Source organism: Borostomias antarcticus (genome assembly GCF_949987555.1).
Source record: "Borostomias antarcticus genome assembly, chromosome: 12".
NCBI classification, from domain to species: Eukaryota; Metazoa; Chordata; class Actinopteri; order Stomiiformes; family Stomiidae; genus Borostomias; species Borostomias antarcticus.
The window spans coordinates 2,120,536-2,137,446 of NC_140245.1; the positions used below are offsets into that span (position 1 = coordinate 2,120,536).

Genomic DNA, 16,911 nt, shown 5'->3' on the forward strand with positions numbered 1-16,911 from the left:
GATGTATGATCTTCATACATCATCATCCTAATCTTCATCACAGAAATAGGTCTTGAATATACCCTAATCTTCATCACAGAAATAGGACTTGAATAGACCCTAATCTTCATCACAGAAAGAGGACTTGAATAGACCCTTATCTTAATCACAGAAATAGGACTTGAATAGACCCTAATCTTCATCACAGTAATAGGACTTGAATAGACCCTATACTTGAACGCAACTTAGGCTACCGTGACCGTCCATCAACGGGCAATAGCTATTAATCAACACTTTCCAAATCCTATCAGTCAGACGAAAGTAGCCATAGCCTACTGGGTATAAAGTAGCTATAGCCTACTGGGTATAAAGTAACTAGCCTACGGAAGGTATTGACCCTGGCCTGCAGAATAGGCCTACATTAATAAACCTGAACATTTCAGAGGCAAAAATATTATTATTTTTCCTTCATGTTGTCACCGAAAACAAAAGCAGCGCTTTTCAAAACATAAAAAAGCCATTTGGGCCGTATCTGTGATGTTTGTGCTCATGGGAGGGGGTTTGAGGGTGTAGACCCGGCCGAGCCAACGTCATTCCGAGGGAGTTCACTTCTTCTCAAACTTTCCTGTTTTCGCTCAGTCGATCACCGGGCGCGACCGACTGCCTGCGAACTTTTTGGAACCGCACGCACAGTGTTGCCAGTCAGCTTTCCTTCTCAATGTAATGCCGTTTTGTTTTTAGTTAACAATGAAGTGTAAAGGAAGAAATCTGGCGCTGCAATGGAGCCTTTTCGCACTTTTATTCAACTTTTATCTTACTGACGGGTCTCCGCCCGGCTATAACCTGTTCCAAGGATCTGCTCACTCCGGACCAGCGCACAGACACAGAAATAGGTAGGAATACTGGGCCTTATCGGCAAGTTGGCTCGTTTGTTTTCCTGACTGATCTTAGAATTGTCTGGAATTTAATTTAGGAAATAGCCTATAGCATAGCATAACCTTATTTCTGGTAACCATGCATGAGAGCATGCGCTCTATAACCACCGTTTATCTGTAATGACGTTGGTAATAAAACAAATTGGGACCTTCTGCATCTCGCCACGGGATACTGATAACATCCGTGGCGTGACGCCGGAATAGAGCCGTCTAGCCTGCATCTGTCCACATCTGCCATAGCTGCTGCCCAGGTGTAGGCCTGTCTGGGCGTGGATCCATAATCTACACTTGTCTCTAATTGGTTAGGCTGTGTAGACAATTGAATTATGCAAACACATTTAGGAAATGACGCATATATGTGAAACCATAATGCAATTATAATTGGCTAAGCTACTCATGAAGACAGTGGTCATGGGGAATGATATGAAAATGTGTAGCAATACATCTCAGACCGTATTTATGTCTGTCTCTTTTACTCACACAGGAATTGGTGTGCGTATATTGTGCACAAAAACGTAAGTTGCGCAGTTCAGGGGACCGTGGAGAGCTTCGTGGAACCCGGGGTGGCGCCGTGCCCGGTGAACGAACCGGACTGCGAGGCACAAGTGATGTAAGTTTCCCTGGAGATGGGCGGGGACCCATCTCTGGTCTGTCTGCGGACGCCCCGCCCACCGCCCATCAACACATAGGAAGCAGTTTAGTCTAGAGATAACTGAGATAACAAGCAGTTGATTCAATTCGTTTAGCCATAGATTAAAATGAATTGGAATGCATAATTACACCCTAAATCACTTCTCATCATCCAACACGTTTTGAATTCTTGACATTGCAACTTGACAAGAGGGTGTAATTTGGGGACGTTAGGAGATATCAATCATGGATTGACCACATTGTTGTCAGCTGAAAGTGTCAACTGAAAGTTATTGTTTTTTTTTCTGAGGTTTTTTGTGTCACCCATGGGGCCCATTTAAGCAACGATTAAGCAAAATTCAATTATAGAAACCATTAACTGAAGACATATTTGTGACCAACCTATATCAGAAACCTACAGTGCCATTCTCATATCTCAAATAGAATAGTACTGCAAAGCAATTCATACGGACCTATAACAGTAACTGGGCTATGTTGATGTCGCTATCGTCGTCCTAATTGGTCGGACGTGAGTGCGTCTGCAGTCCGGAAGTGCTTTCTGAGGGAGGGTGACAGGAGGGAATGCCCTGGCTGTGCGCTGTGGAAAAGTCGGAGCACTTTTGGGAAGCAGGTCTCATTCCAGGTTTCCACGTGACGCGGGGAAGAAGCTTTTCTCTGTCGGATTAGCTACAGTATTAGCTTTGCGTGGTCTTTAACCCGTTAGGCTTCTAGATAATACTTGTGTGTGGGTTATTGGCATAGACGGATTATGAAATGATGGGCCCCTGGGCCCAGACACGTAAAAGGCCCCCCCACCCGTTTCATTTATAATTTTTTTTAATTTGCCCAATGAGACGGCAACCAATTTGCAGATGATTTGAGAAGACTCAAATATAAAAGCAGCTTTATTCAGCTCGGTTTTGACTCGAGGGACCTCAACTCTGTGGGGGGAACTTACTTTTTGGATTTCTCCCCAAAAGAGTTGAAGGGCCCATATTGCATGGGGTACTCAGCCCCTCTAAAGTATAAACACTCACTTAAAAACTACAGGTATCATGATGGTTTCTTTCTTGTGACGTCTTCAAAGTGAATGTTTAGGCTATTGCTTCAGTTTTACAGCAGGATTTTTGAGGCTCTGTTATTGAATGAATGAGCCTTTTGACTATGCGATAAGAAATGCAAAGGGCCCCCTGAGCTCTTGGGCCCCTGGGCCTGGGCCCGGTAGGCCCGTTCAGTAATATGTCTTTGGTTATTGGGGAGTACAGAGTTACTAGAGAAGACAGGGATGCAGAGAAGATGGGGATAGTTTTAAAATATCAGACGTCCAGCTGTTACAGATGACATGACCCCTGCGCGCCCAAGGGAAGTGATGTCAACCGTCTTCTCGTCTGAAAGGAGTCTGACCTCAACAGAAACCTGCACGACATGTTCTGGGAAGTGGAAGAAGAGAAACATTGAACAGAAACGTTGAGGGTTTTTAATAAATCAGTGCAGAGTTGACATGCGAGGAAATTGACTTTCTGTTGTTTGGAATTTGATCTTCGGGGGAACTGTAAATTACCCGCACCTCCAAAGAGACAAAGCAAGAGTAACCCATGTTAAAGGCTTGCTGAGGGGGGATTCGAACCTGCTGAGGGGGGATTCGAACCCACGTTCGGCGTGCTCCCACGCTTGTGAGACGGATACGCTGACAGTTGCGCCAATAGGGACGTCCCCCTTGGAGGGACTGTCAGCGCTCCTTTGAGGAGTGAGTTTCACCAGCTACTCCACTTATCATTCGGCTACACAGGTGCTGCGTGTTGCTTTCTACTCAACAAGTAGCAGAGGAGGAAATAATTGTGGAATACATTTTTCTGTAGTCCAGTAATGCACACACTTTATTCCACAGGTGCAGGATACAAAAGTGGTCAATTAGGAAAATAACAATATCCACACACTGTTTCTATGCTCCCATGGTGATTTAACGCTGTAGGATACAACGTTTCGACCTGCAAGGTCTTCGTCAGGTGCATCAGTCAGAACATGTGAGGGGGCGGGGCTACACTAGGGAGGAAGTATTTCCAAATACATTTTTCTGTTCAGTTTAAACATAAACGTTGAATACAGTAGTAAAGCAATCAGAAGACAACAGAAGACACTTGAAGCATTTCTAAGCATTTTCCGGAGGGGAAAAAAACCCAACTACCATGCCAATTGCTCAGCACTGTGAATTAACTGACACTTAAAAGCCTTCCCTTGTTTTCCTAGGCACAGAACCCGGTTCCGACCCACCTACAAGCTCGCCTACAAGACCGTCACGGAGCTGGAGTGGAGATGCTGCCCCGGTCACCAGGGTCCGGACTGTAAAGACGTAAAGGCGTCTCCGAACAGACGAACGGTGTCAGGAGGACAGTTCTACCCAGTCCCGCACCCCGGACAGCCCAGACAGACCCAGAGTGAGACACCCACTCTCGATGACCAGATCAGCGCTGTAGTGATTGAAAATAATGTCGAAATGAAGTCAGGTTTTATTGTCGATCTGATGTCTGATGTGTCCTCTTAGTGCATTCAAAGCAGTGGCTTGTGTTTGTCCACTTAAGTCAGTCAGAGTCAGAAACAGAGTCAGATTTTATTTCGTCAGGTAGGTTTTGTACACATACTAGGAATTGGTTCTGGTCAGTTGGAGCATAATGCTGATGGCTAGACAACAATAGACAGGGTGCAGGGACTAGACTGGACAGTGCAAAGACAGAACAGTGCAAATGATGGTGCAGAGAGAGGCCAGTGCAAAATATTTAGTAACACAAGGAGCAAAGGATGAACCAGGGCCACACACCACAGAGGCAGCCTCCTCCCCACGGGCACCAGCCTCAACGAGGCCCGTGTCCCCCTCATCCTGTCCAACGCTGTCTCCATGTTATGCACCGTGCCCGAAAGCAAACTGCTAGTATGTTGAGAAACTACAACGGCAATGAAACACATTCTGATTCTGATCATAATCAGGGGTGTAGTGGAGGGTAAACCCAAGTAAACTCAGCTTACCCACCTCTTTAAAACGAGGCTGAGTTTACTCAGCTATTTTTGGATCAACTGTATTAATCAATGAGGTAAAACAAGGCAGAGTTTACCCACCTCTGTATTTCCACTAAACCCCGGATTATAATAACTATGTGCAATATTAGCAATGTGTTAATGTATGTACAGTGCAATGTGTTTATATACAAGGTGTGTACGTTGTGCTCAGCGAGATGTGTGCTGGTGTCCCTCTCTCCCACGCCAGGGGCGGAGCGTCGGGAGACGGGTCAGCACGAGGCCCGGTACGGCGCCGACCCGGACAAGGTCCGCCTCCTGGAGGGTGAGGTGCAGCGCCTCTCCCGGACGGTCCTGGACCTCCAGACGGCCGTGGCGGGCCTGACCTCCGGCCTGCGCGCCGACCTGCAAGAGGACGCCGGCAAGATGCTGGTCACCCTCCTCAACAACATGCGCCCGCCGGACACGGATGGCGCCGGGGGCGCCGAGGAGGGAGGCGGCGGCGGTGGCGGCGGCGCCGTGCACCTGGACGGCCACCAGGCGACCAGGGGCGGGCCGGCGGGGGACAGGGGGCTGGAGAAGGTCATGGCCAGGCTGGACGACATGAACGACGCCCTCAAGAGCCGAGACGAAGCTCTGGAGGAGCTGAGGGGCACCGTGACCGGTCAGGAGGGTCAGATCCGCCTGCTGATGGACGCGTCGCAGTCTCAGGGTCCGCCGGCACCGGAGGTCGGCGCCGACGGAGGCCCCGCCCCCTCCGACCTCGACGTCCTCCAGACCTACATCGATAACAAGTTCGAGAAGCTGCGGAAGGAGCTGGACCAGGGTGTGGAGGAGAGGATGACGAAGCTTCAGAGCTCCTGCGACGACAGGATCCAGTCGGCGCAGAAGATCTGCGAGGAGGTCCGCGAGAAAGGCCTGGTCAGCCTGACCGAGCTGGTGGACACCAGGGAGGCCGACTTGAGGAAGGAGATACGGGAGCTGCGTCTGGACATGACCCTGTCGGACGGCCCGATCCGGACCCAGCGCCAGACCGAACTGGCCAATCCGGAGGCGGAACGGGACAACCTCAAAGACCTCTGGCGCGAGGTGGAACGCGTGGCCGAAGCGCACCGCGCCCTGAACGCCCGCATGGACAACGAGCTGGCGCACCTGTCGGAGCCGCGGTCCGACGACGAATACGGACCGCTCCTGGAGGAGCTGGAGGCGCGCGTCAACGTGACGGAGCAGAACGCCGAAGTCCACTGCTTCTACGTGGAGCAGAAGCTGAGCAAGGCGCTGGCCGACGAGGCTGCCGACCTCCGCCGACTTCTGGACGAGCGCCTCAACGGCATGGAGGACCAGTTCACCAGCATGCTGGTGGAGATGAGCAACAGCTCCTTCCCCGGGATGTTCGGAGACTCCATGGACGCCGTTCAGGCCGAGGTCAACAACAACAAGTTCCTCCTCCAGGGACTGGACGAGAAGGTCAATGCCGTCGGGGAGATGTGCTCGTCGGGGTGCCCTTCCTCTCCCGGGCCGTCCGCCGGCGAAGACCTCGCCAAGGACGTGTGGCTCGTCAAGAGCGACCTCGAAGGGGTCCGCGCCGACGTCACGGGGAATTCAGACAAGCTGAGGGAGCTGGAGGACTTAGTGGACAGGCAGGCGCTGGTGCACCGGCGCGGCGCCAAGATCGTCGATGACCTCCAGGTGGGATTCGTCGCCGTCCAGGACAACTTCGCCGGTTTGGCGGGAGCCGTGGCGGGATTGGTGGACGCTGTCGCCAAGCAGTCCGAGGACGTCCAGAGGCTGAACGCCAGCTGTTGCCAGGACGGACAGAGAGGCGTCGCCAGTCCGGCGCGAGGGGGCGGAGCTACCGAGGGAACGCCAACCGACGACCAGCTGGAGGAGTTTAGAGATCGGCTGGACGCCCTCGGCGCCGAGCTGGGCGGGTACAAGGAGGGGGCGTCCGAGGGGGTCGCGGCGGTCGAGGGGCGCGTGTCCAAGTTGGAGAAGGTGTGCGGGAGTTTGGAAGCGGTGTCGGACAACGTGAGGGGCGTGAGGGAGGGGCTGGAGAGCCACCTGGCCGGTCTGTGGGAGCGCGTCCGAGGGATGAACCGCACCCTGGGGGTCCACGCCGGGGACATCGGCCTGCTGCAGGGCGCCCTGCGCAGTGTCCAGACGCAGCTGTCCGGGCTGGCCAGGCACGTCCTCAAAGACGGCACGGCGAGAGAGACAGGTGAGTGACGGGCTGGCGTCGTCGTGGCGAAGGGGACATTTTCTGTCGCTTTAGTCACCAGGAACGTATCTGAGGTACTATACTCAAGACGATAGGCCGCATAGAAACACTGTGAAACTATTTTTAGTGGTTAAGGGCTGATATACAATACAAATCACATTCCTACACACCTCTGATTCATTGCCGAGGGGAGAAACATCGACCCTTTTTTTGAGTCATGGTAAATGCATAAATCCGGGAACGAATGATAACTTAAGTCGTCTAAAGCGAAAGTTACGCAATGCGTGTTTTTCTTGACGTTACGCTATTTTAATTCCTCCTGCGGCGGGCTAGAGAGCGCCGTGTCGGCTCCTCCCCCTCCGTCTGCTGACGCGGGACCGGACGATTCAGGGCGGAGCCCGACACTTTGTTTTCAAACCGCGTCTGGAAAGATACACAGACCGTCTCCTCCCGAAACGTAACCTGAGGCTTGTTTCATAACTCTCTCTCTCTCTCTCTCTCTCTTGGGATAAACATCTGTGTAAACACAGCGATACAGTGATACCGCGGTAGCCATGGCGACGCTTCCCTAGCATTGGGAGTGGGGGGTGGGGGGGTGGGGAGAGTGAAACGGGACCCAGGCGAGCGCACGTCCACTCAGGAGGAGCGGAGGAGCTTTCTTCCTGGGGTTAATCCCCCCTCACGGAGCTCTGCGCTGGGCTTACACCCACGCAGGGAGGGGGGGTCCAGGCCAGGGAGGGGGGTCCAGCGCAGGGGGTGGCCCAGCTAGGTTTACCCAGAGACGGGGGAGGGGGGCGGGGGGTCGCGAGGACACGTGCGGAGGTCACCGCGAATCTCAACGCCCCCCCTGGAGCGTGGCATCGGGATACGGCGGGGGCCCCCCCGAGTGATCGCATCGCCCCTGCCGGCGGCGTTACGATCCACCCCCCCCCCCGAGTCGCGTCGTCCCCTGCTTGTCTCTCGGTCGTCACGGCCCACTTGTCCTACGCGGGCGCAAGACGCGCAGGACTCCAGCTGAGCCCCCACCCATCCTCCACCCCCCCCACCCCAGCTCACTCCACCCCGTCCACCCCGCGCTGTTCACGGGTTCCCGAAAGAGGTGACCTCAGCCTGACGCTGAGGGCCTGGTCCTCATTAGTCTGCCTGAATCACCGCTGGCGCAGAGGAGAGAGGGCGGAGCCTGGGTAGAGGGGGGGGGGGGGCGCAGGGCTCCACACCCCATACCAGATGCTCCGCTGCCCTCGGCCCGCTGATGTCATACGCAGAGGGCCCCGTCCCCGGGGCCTCGTCCATGTGCAACGCGATGTCATCATCACGGGGGGAGGGGGGGCGGAGGGGGGGGGAGGGGGGGAGTCTGGAAGCAGCTGTAAAGCAGGGAGGGACTGTTGCCCCCATTTCTAGAGACACAATAGTGGCTAGAAGTTTCTATAACAGTGCGTGTGTGTGTGTGGGGCGGGGGGAGGGAGGGGGGGGGGAGGTACTAAATTAGATTTCCTCACAGGGACAGTTAGACCTTACTTCCTGAAAGTGATACGAAAACCTTGTTTCCCCGGAGTACAGTTCAGTACAGTACAGATTTTGTAAACATATATTCTGTGTATATTAAGTCCTTCCGACCATTGCTCCTCAACGGTCCCCTGAAGCCAGAACACAGCTGGTATCATCCTTAATCAACATATCACTAACAGACGAAGTAGGAAGATCATGTCAATAAAAGTGTTAGCGTCGGCTACCGCGTACAGTATGCAGTCTCATTTCACAGAATGGAGAATGTGTTGTGATTGACGTACTGGGGGTATGAATCGCGATCGCACACTATATTTCCGTCGTAAAAAATCCCCGAGTCAAAACAGATTTGAGACCTCTGCTGTGTGGGTGTGGTGAGAAGAAGCACATTCTCTCCAGCAGATCCGTTGAAGCAGCGCTCAATCCCACCAGGGCCCTGAGCAGGCTGGAGACCAAGCCGAGTGTTGTAACAACACAACCCCGAGATTTATCCGGAATAGCTGAGGACTTACTCACTCCGGTCAGAATAAATGATTACCTGGCGCTGGGGTCCAAGTCCTCCGCTCTGCTACGGTGGGAGGGGGTCTGGCGTTGGAGCCGGCAGGGGGGGGGGGGTTGTGTGTTCGCCGTCCAGCGACGCACTCCGGGGGGGGGGGGGGGGGGGCGCGGGGGAGGAGAGAGAGACTTCGCCTCTCCCCCGAAGGACTGTTACAGTGATGAAACCTGATCCGGAGTCCGTGTCTGGATCGTGTACTGCTCAGTGGGCACGGATTCTTTTCCTGGCACAGACTGACCGGTATCTAGCGTTTTACGTTCCTCCGTGGAATATTAAACGTGCTCCATCGCCGTGGAGTTGACCTTTCTCTGCGGAGTTTTGACCTTTCTCAAACCCGGTGTTCTTTTTACAGTCCTTCTCCTGGCGGAGGTCCCATCGCTCCAATCACTCCCTTTCTCCCATCCCAGAGCCAATCACCTCCCTTGCTCCCATCCCAGAGCCAATCACCTCCCTTGCTCCCATCCCAGAGCCAATCACCTCCCTTCTCCTATCCCAGAGCCAATCAGCTCCCTTCTCCTATCCCAGAGCCAATCACCTCCCTTTCTCCCATCCCAGAGCCAATCAGCTCCCTTGCTCCCATCCCAGAGCCAATCACCTCCCTTGCTCCCATCCCAGAGCCAATCAGCTCCCTTCTCCCATCCCAGAGCCAATCAGCTCCTTTCTCCCATCCCAGAGCCAATCAGCTCCCTTCTCCCATCCCAGAGCCAATCAGCTCCCTTCTCCCCTTATCTTTCTGGTCTCTCTCCTCCCCCTCAGTCTCTTCCTGTTGGTCGGGATCTCCCCGTCTTTCCTGGAGACTCTCAACCTCTCTTCTATTTCTCTCTTTCCTCGCTTTTATCATCGCCAGTCTCTGCCTGCGTGTAGTAGATAGATAGATAGATAGATAGATAGATAGATAGATAGATAGATAGATAGATAGATAGATAGATAGATAGATAGATAGATAGATAGATGGAGGGATGGATGGCTGACTGACACTGCATAGACAGAAAGACAGACAGACAGACAGACAGACAGACAGACAGACAGACAGACAGGCAGGCAGGCAGGTAGGTAGATAGATAGATAGATAGATAGATAGATAGATAGATAGACAGACAGACAGACAGACAGACAGACAGATAGATAGATAGATAGATAGATAGATAGATAGATAGATAGATAGATAGATAGATAGATAGATAGATAGATAGATAGATAGATAGATAGATAGATAGATAGATAGATAGATAGATAGATCTAGGTTCAGTATTCCTCTCTTCTGCGCCGAGGTGTTTCCATCTGGGCTCGCTGAGCCGTGGACCAGGAGAGCGTCCATCTGGAAGCACTCAGCGCCCCACCCACAACCCTCCCGGGGATGCCCCTCGCTGCACAACACCAGCACCACGCTCCCGTCTTCAACAGCTCTCTGTGTGTGTGTGTGTGTGTGTGTGTGTGTGTGTGCTTCTGTCTCCATTCGCGTGTAACCCTTATAAATAGCATTGTCATGACGTAAACAGACCACCGCGCCCACCGTCACGGCCCTCTGGATGAGAACATCGTGGTTTTCATCCAGTTTTTCTACAGTATGTGAATCTTGCGTCGGACTTAAAGTACAGTAGGCTTCTCTACAGCGCCCCCGCTGTCTCGTCTGAGTCGACGGGCGAGACGGCGATGAGCTCATCCTCGCCCCCAAAGCCCCGCCCTCCTGGAGTGACTCGGCCTCGGGGAGGCCCGGTGGCGTGCGGCGGCGGCGGCCGTGGCGTTGCTCATCGCCGAGGCCCGCAGAGAGTCTGTGGTTCCTTCCTGCTCGGCTCTGTGGTTCCTTCCCGTGATGAGAACCAGACTGAGAACCTCCAGAGAGAGACGTGCCCAGGAACAGGCACTCATCCCCAACCCTAACCCCTAGACACGCATGCACTCATCCCTAACCATAGACATGCACACACTCATCCCCAACCCTACCCATAGACACGCATGCACTCATCCCTAACCATAGACATGCATGCACTCATCCCTAACCATAGACATGCACACACTCATCCCCAACCCTAACCATAGACACGCATGCACTCATCCCTAACCATAGACATGCACACACTCATCCCCAACCCTAACCATAGACACGCATGCACTCATCCCTAACCATAGACATGCACACACTCATCCCCAACCCTAACCATAGACACGCATGCACTCATCCCTAACCATAGACATGCACACACTCATCCCCAACCCTAACCATAGACACGCATGTACTCATCCCTAACCATAGACATGCACACACTCATCCCCAACCCTAACCATAAACACGCATGCACTCATCCCTAACCATAGACACGCATGCACTCATCCCCAACCCTACCCATAGACATAAATGCACTCATCCACTACCCTAACCATAGACACGCATGCACTCATCCCCAACCCTAACCATAGACTTGCACACACTCATCCCCAACCCTAACCATAGACACGCATGCACTCATCCCCAACCCTAACCATAGACATGCACACACTCATCCCCAACCCTAACCATAGACATAAATGCACTCATCCCCAACCCTAACCCACGATGAATGGGGAGGATGAGGACGAGGGCTCAGATCGGGATGATTACCATATGAACCATCACAATACCTGAACACAACAACAACACAGACAACAGTGTTGTGGAAGGGAAGACGGTGAGGTTGTTTGGGAGGCAGAGTCTTTATTTCTAAGTCCTGAGTCTGAGACGCCTGTGCTGAATATACACTGCAGGAAAAGTTTTTAAGGTCAGGGGTCGGTGAGAATGAATGATGATCTCAAAGGTTAAAATTCACCCAAATGTCTAAAGGTTAAGTGACTACTGAGCAGTTCTGGTAGTGGAACCTTTGGGAGAGAAACAGAATGTGAATCAGGATGGTCTCACGAGGCTAGACCACCCCAGCCCACCCCTGACCCCTCGACCCCTCGACCCCTTAAGCACGTACTGGCTGAGTCTTTTATGAGGGGGAGTTACTCTGAACAGGTAGCAGATTTTGTTTCGTATCCTCTGGGCACGCTCAGACGGTCGGTGTGGAGCACACACCTCCAGAGAGTTGGAGACCAGCCGAGTGGCTACACACACACACACACACACACACACACACACACACACACACACACACACGGTGGTTTAGTATGGCCTGACATCACACAGAAAGGCACTGGTTTTAATGCTCAGCGCAACGCGTCCCAACACACATTTGGACTGACACTAACATACTGTTCTGACTCAGCGACAGTGTGGAAGTCGTGAAGCGGATTCACCAGGGAGTTGAGGATGTGGGTTGAATGTGGGGAGAAGGAGGGGTTGGTCGTATCGCGGGCGTACGCCGTTGTAAAGCTGCCATCTTTTCCCACAATGATTCACCGCACTGAACCGTGAGTGTGAGATCTGATTGGTCAGGAGAGTTACGGTTGTTAACGCGCATCCTGGTGAAAATAAGAATCCAAATAAAACTACAGTCACCGTGGTAACCGTTTCATCCCCCACCCCCTCTCTGTGTGTTGCCGCTATACGAATAAAGTTTGATTTCATTTCGTCCGCTCCATCAGGGACGGGCGTCAGACCGCAGAGGCCCGCCACGGCGCTGGACGGCGGCAGAACGGCGCCGATCCAAGTCCAGGTCCACCCCCGGGTCCACCGCGTCCCCAAGATCCACATCCCGCTGGTCGTCCCCGCCGTGCGGCATCCGCCGCCGACGCCCCACCTCCCCCAGCTTGTCCCGGCGCCGGACTCGCCGTCGCGCCAGCGCCCGGTGGTGGAGACCGGAGAGGCGGGGCCACCCGGGGTCATGCGCAGGGTCACCGTGAGGAGGGCGCAGGGATCCCAGGACGCCGCCGCCGCCGCGCCCATCCAAGGCTTCGCCGGAGCTCCAGGTCAGTGATGATGATGATGATGATGATGATGTTACCTCAGACTAGTAGACTAGACTTTGCGTTCCAAATCTCATACTTCTAATTGTTACTACCAGTACGTACTACAGCTGCCCCTAGAAAGTGCGTACTTTGCACGCAGTATGCATCCAATTGGGACATACAGTACTACCTTGGCATAACATTGTGGCCTTGAAATTCCGTCGCCATCGCGACATTTGTCCACAGCTGGGATTCATCAAAACGCCTCTGGCGCGACTCACATGTGACATCATTTCCGCTGAGCACAGGATTGTGGGCTAAAATAGCCAGAAAAGTGTGCTGGTTTGCATACTGCAAAATATGACCAGCTTTAGTAGGACATCCTGGTATTTTTGCAATACTGCATGTGGCATACTATGTAATAGGACATACTACATCCGTTTTTGGCATACTACATAAGTATGGATGCAGCCCTATGTTTGAGTAGAGATCACACATCATTGTATCCTATACCGCCACTAGATGGCGCCCTTATGAGAATACACTTATTTGCGCACCTGTGTATTTACCTGTGTAAATGGTCAACAGACTGCACTTATAGAGCACTTTATAATGGCCTCTCATTCACGGCTATGCAAGGCACTAGCTTGGTCATTAGGAGCAATTTGGAGTTCAGTGTCTTGCCCAAGGACACTTCGACATGTGGACAGGAGGAGGCGGGATTCGAACCGCTGACCCTGCGATCACTGGACGACCCGCTCTACCTCCAGAGACACAGCCACTTGTATTGATCAAGACAGCCCTGTGCAAGTTGCTACATTTTACTGGAGGACGACATACTGTGCTATTCATTTACACACAGGCTTCTCTCTAACTGTAATATGTCAATAGCTTCTCTGTAGCTGTTGCAATTTCTGTGTTGTTCATATTTTCTGGGCCTTGCTAATCTGTAATAAAGTGAATGTTTTCTGAAATGATAGGATACCCACCTGTAAGACCTGTATCTTTCAAACCAGAGACCATCCCAGGTATATTTTCAATTTAAATGTTCTTGCTAGACAGTTTTATTTTAATTATTTGGTTTTGTGTTTTGGAATGATGAAGACATTGTGCTTGACTGAATTAATTATGTATCTTCGTTGCATGGAGACAGACTAAAAATACAAAGGTGCTGTCACATTGTTTATGCATAATAATACTGTGATAATACATAAATTAACACCATCTTTACCGCTTCCTGTAGTGGCTGATAGAATCCCCTGGAACCCTTCATTCCAAAGCCCCGTGGTTTCGACAGGTACCCCCTTGCTTTAAGCATCTCTATGGTCAAACGATCATCCTCTAGGTACAGCGTTAGCCTGTAACATATCTCGTATAAATGACTGATTTTTGTCCATTTTAGTAGAAATATGCGCCAGGGAGGTAGACATACGGGACTGAGATTATACTAGGATGGTCCAGTGTGACTGGTTAATCGGTCGGACGTGTGTGTGTGTGTGTGTGTGTGTGTGTGTGTGTCAGTGTTGTCAAAGAGCAGCGTGGTGGACGACCTGTTCTCCTTCTCCGCTGGACTGACCCAGCAGCCCGTCGTCTCTGGGGAGTTCGGCACCGTCCGCTTCAACAGGGTCCTTGTCAACGACGGGGGACACTACAGTCCTCGCACAGGTACACACTCAACACTACAGTCCTCACACAGGTACACACTCAACACTAGTCCTCACACAGGTACACACTCAACACTACAGTCCTCACACAGGTACACACTCAACACTACAGTCCTCACACAGGTACACACTCAACACTAGTCCTCACACAGGTACACACTCAACACTACAGTCCTCACACAGGTACACACTCAACACTACAGTCCTCGCACAGGTACACACTCAACACTAGTCCTCGCACAGGTACACACTCAACACTACAGTCCTCGCACAGGTACACACTCAACACTACAGTCCTCACACAGCTACACACTCAACACTACAGTCCTCACACAGCTACACACTCAACACTACAGTCCTCGCACAGGTACACACTCAACACTACAGTCCTCACACAGGGACACACTCAACACTACAGTCCTCACACAGGTACACACTCAACACTACAGTCCTCACACAGGTACACACTCAACACTACAGTCCTCGCACAGGTACACACTCAACACTAGTCCTCACACAGGTACACACTCAACACTACAGTCCTCGCACAGGTACACACTCAACACTACAGTCCTCGCACAGGTACACACTCAACACTACAGTCCTCACACAGGTACACACTCAACACTACAGTCCTCACACAGGTACACACTCAACACTACAGTCCTCACACAGGTACACACTCAACACTACACACTCAACACTACAGTCCTCACACAGGGACACACTCAACACTACAGTCCTCACACAGGTACACACTCAACACTACAGTCCTCACACAGGTACACACTCAACACTACAGTCCTCGCACAGGTACACACTCAACACTACAGTCCTCACACAGGTACACACTCAACACTACAGTCCTCACACAGGTACACACTCAACACTACAGTCCTCACACAGGTACACACTCAACACTACAGTCCTCGCACAGGTACACACTCAACACTACAGTCCTCACACAGGTACACACTCAACACTACAGTCCTCGCACAGGTACACACTCAACATTACAGTCCTCGCACAGATACACACTCAACACTACAGTCCTCACACAGCTACACACTCAACACTACAGTCCTCACACAGGTACACACTCAACACTACAGTCCTCACACAGGTACACACAGCTCAACACTATACTGTACCTCACACAGGTACACAGCTCAACACCAGTAGTACCTCTAGTAGTCTGGATGTGAGGGGAACCATCTCTATCAGACCCAGATAGCAAGTGGATCTGGGCCATATATGGGCCGGAACTAAGCCACAAGTGCCAGATCTGGCCTGTATATGGCCCAGATCCGCTTGCTATCTGGGAAGTCACTGTGTTCTTGCATTGTTATAATAAAATGTGATCGGATAGATCAAAGCCTGCAGTACTCTCTCCCTCTCTAAGTCTTATATCTATCTCTCTCTCTCTCTCTCTCTGAAGGCATCTTCACCGTGCCGGCGGACGGGCGCTACCTGGTCTCAGGCCTCCTGACGGCACGCCGCGGCGAGCGGGTGGAGGCGGTCCTGTCCGTGTCCGACCGCAGCGTCCAGCGGCTGCAGAGCTCCGGGGTGGCGAGGGCCGGGGCCAGGGGCGGGGCCGAGGCCGGGGGAGGCTGCGCCTGTGGGGGCCCCGTGTCCTTCAGCCTCATCCTGCCCCTGAGGAGAGGTGACCGGGTGGCCCTGGTCCGGACCGCCGGCCAGCTGGCCACCACCGAGGCCAGGGAGATCCTGTCCACCTTCAGCGCCATCTTCCTCTACGCACCGCCGCAAGCCAGCAGATAGCCGCCGCCGGCCAATCATAAAAAGGACTTGGCTGCCATTGGCCAATCGCTGAAGGACTTATACTGAAGGCAATATACTGTACGCACAGCCCCACAACCAATCAGTAAGCATTGCTCAAGTTGTCCAGATTTCAAATCGCCCGCTAACGACAGATATACCGTCTGATATGGCCTTGTTATGATGTTGCTTTTCACCTGAGAGCAGAGTACAGGTATATTACAAGAACGAGTTCATATTTATTCACAAGTGTGTTTTTAAGAGTTCAAATATAATGTTGATGCTGTATCTACACTGTCGGCCTCTTGGTTTACCAAGTTTATGAAAAAAGGATTTGCCAAAAATGACAAAACATGAAACATTTTGTTCATTAAGTTGCCACTTTCTTGTACTCTTGTACTGTCTTTTTGTCTTGTGTAAAAAGTTTTCTTAAATGAACGTAATATTGTGTGGAAAATATTCATACACTCCCCTCTGGACAATCTGTTGGTCTAATCTTTCCCTCGTCAGCGCCGAAGCATCACACCTGCTTCCTGTCCTGAGCAGATCCTCACAAGCCTCAAGTGTCCCTGCCTGTTCATCTTCAGCGTTCTCCTGTTCCTCACATTCCCTCTTCAGCAGCGTTCTCCTGTTCCTCACGTTCCCTCTTCAGTAGCGTTCTCCTGTTCCTCACGTTCCCGTTCTCCTGTATCTCACGTTCCCTCTTCAGCAGCGTTCTCCTGTTCCTCACATGTTCCCTCTTCAGTAGCGTTCTCCTGTTCCTCACATGTTCCC

The 16,911-nt window shown here is 52.1% G+C and overlaps 1 protein-coding gene across 2 annotated transcripts; it reads left to right on the top strand.

Annotated features, from left to right (window-relative positions):
* Positions 1–638: 638 nt before the first annotated feature.
* Positions 639–16,703, top strand: emilin2a (elastin microfibril interfacer 2a). Of its 2 annotated transcripts, XM_084447052.1 has the most exons (9): positions 639–872; positions 1,399–1,524; positions 3,792–3,979; positions 4,804–6,771; positions 12,395–12,718; positions 13,678–13,725; positions 13,941–13,994; positions 14,219–14,362; positions 15,800–16,703. In XM_084447052.1, exons 1-9 carry the CDS (start codon positions 727–729, stop codon positions 16,138–16,140), a joined length of 3,339 nt encoding a protein of 1,112 aa, XP_084303178.1. In that variant the 5' UTR covers positions 639–726; the 3' UTR covers positions 16,141–16,703. The 2 variants fall into 2 exon arrangements, with proteins under 2 accessions (XP_084303178.1, XP_084303179.1); XM_084447053.1 differs by lacking the exon at positions 13,678–13,725.
* Positions 16,704–16,911: the final 208 nt, after the last annotated feature.

Bases quoted from the DNA above. Each gene is read 5' to 3' on its own strand.
- emilin2a (XM_084447052.1), top strand. From the start codon at position 727: ATGAAGTGTAAAGGAAGAAATCTGGCGCTGCAATGGAGCCTTTTCGCA. The intron at 1,525-3,791 runs GTAAGTTTCCCT...TTGTTTTCCTAG, and splicing joins GACTGCGAGGCACAAGTGAT to GCACAGAACCCGGTTCCGAC. The intron at 14,363-15,799 runs GTACACACTCAA...CTCTCTCTGAAG, and splicing joins ACACTACAGTCCTCGCACAG to GCATCTTCACCGTGCCGGCG.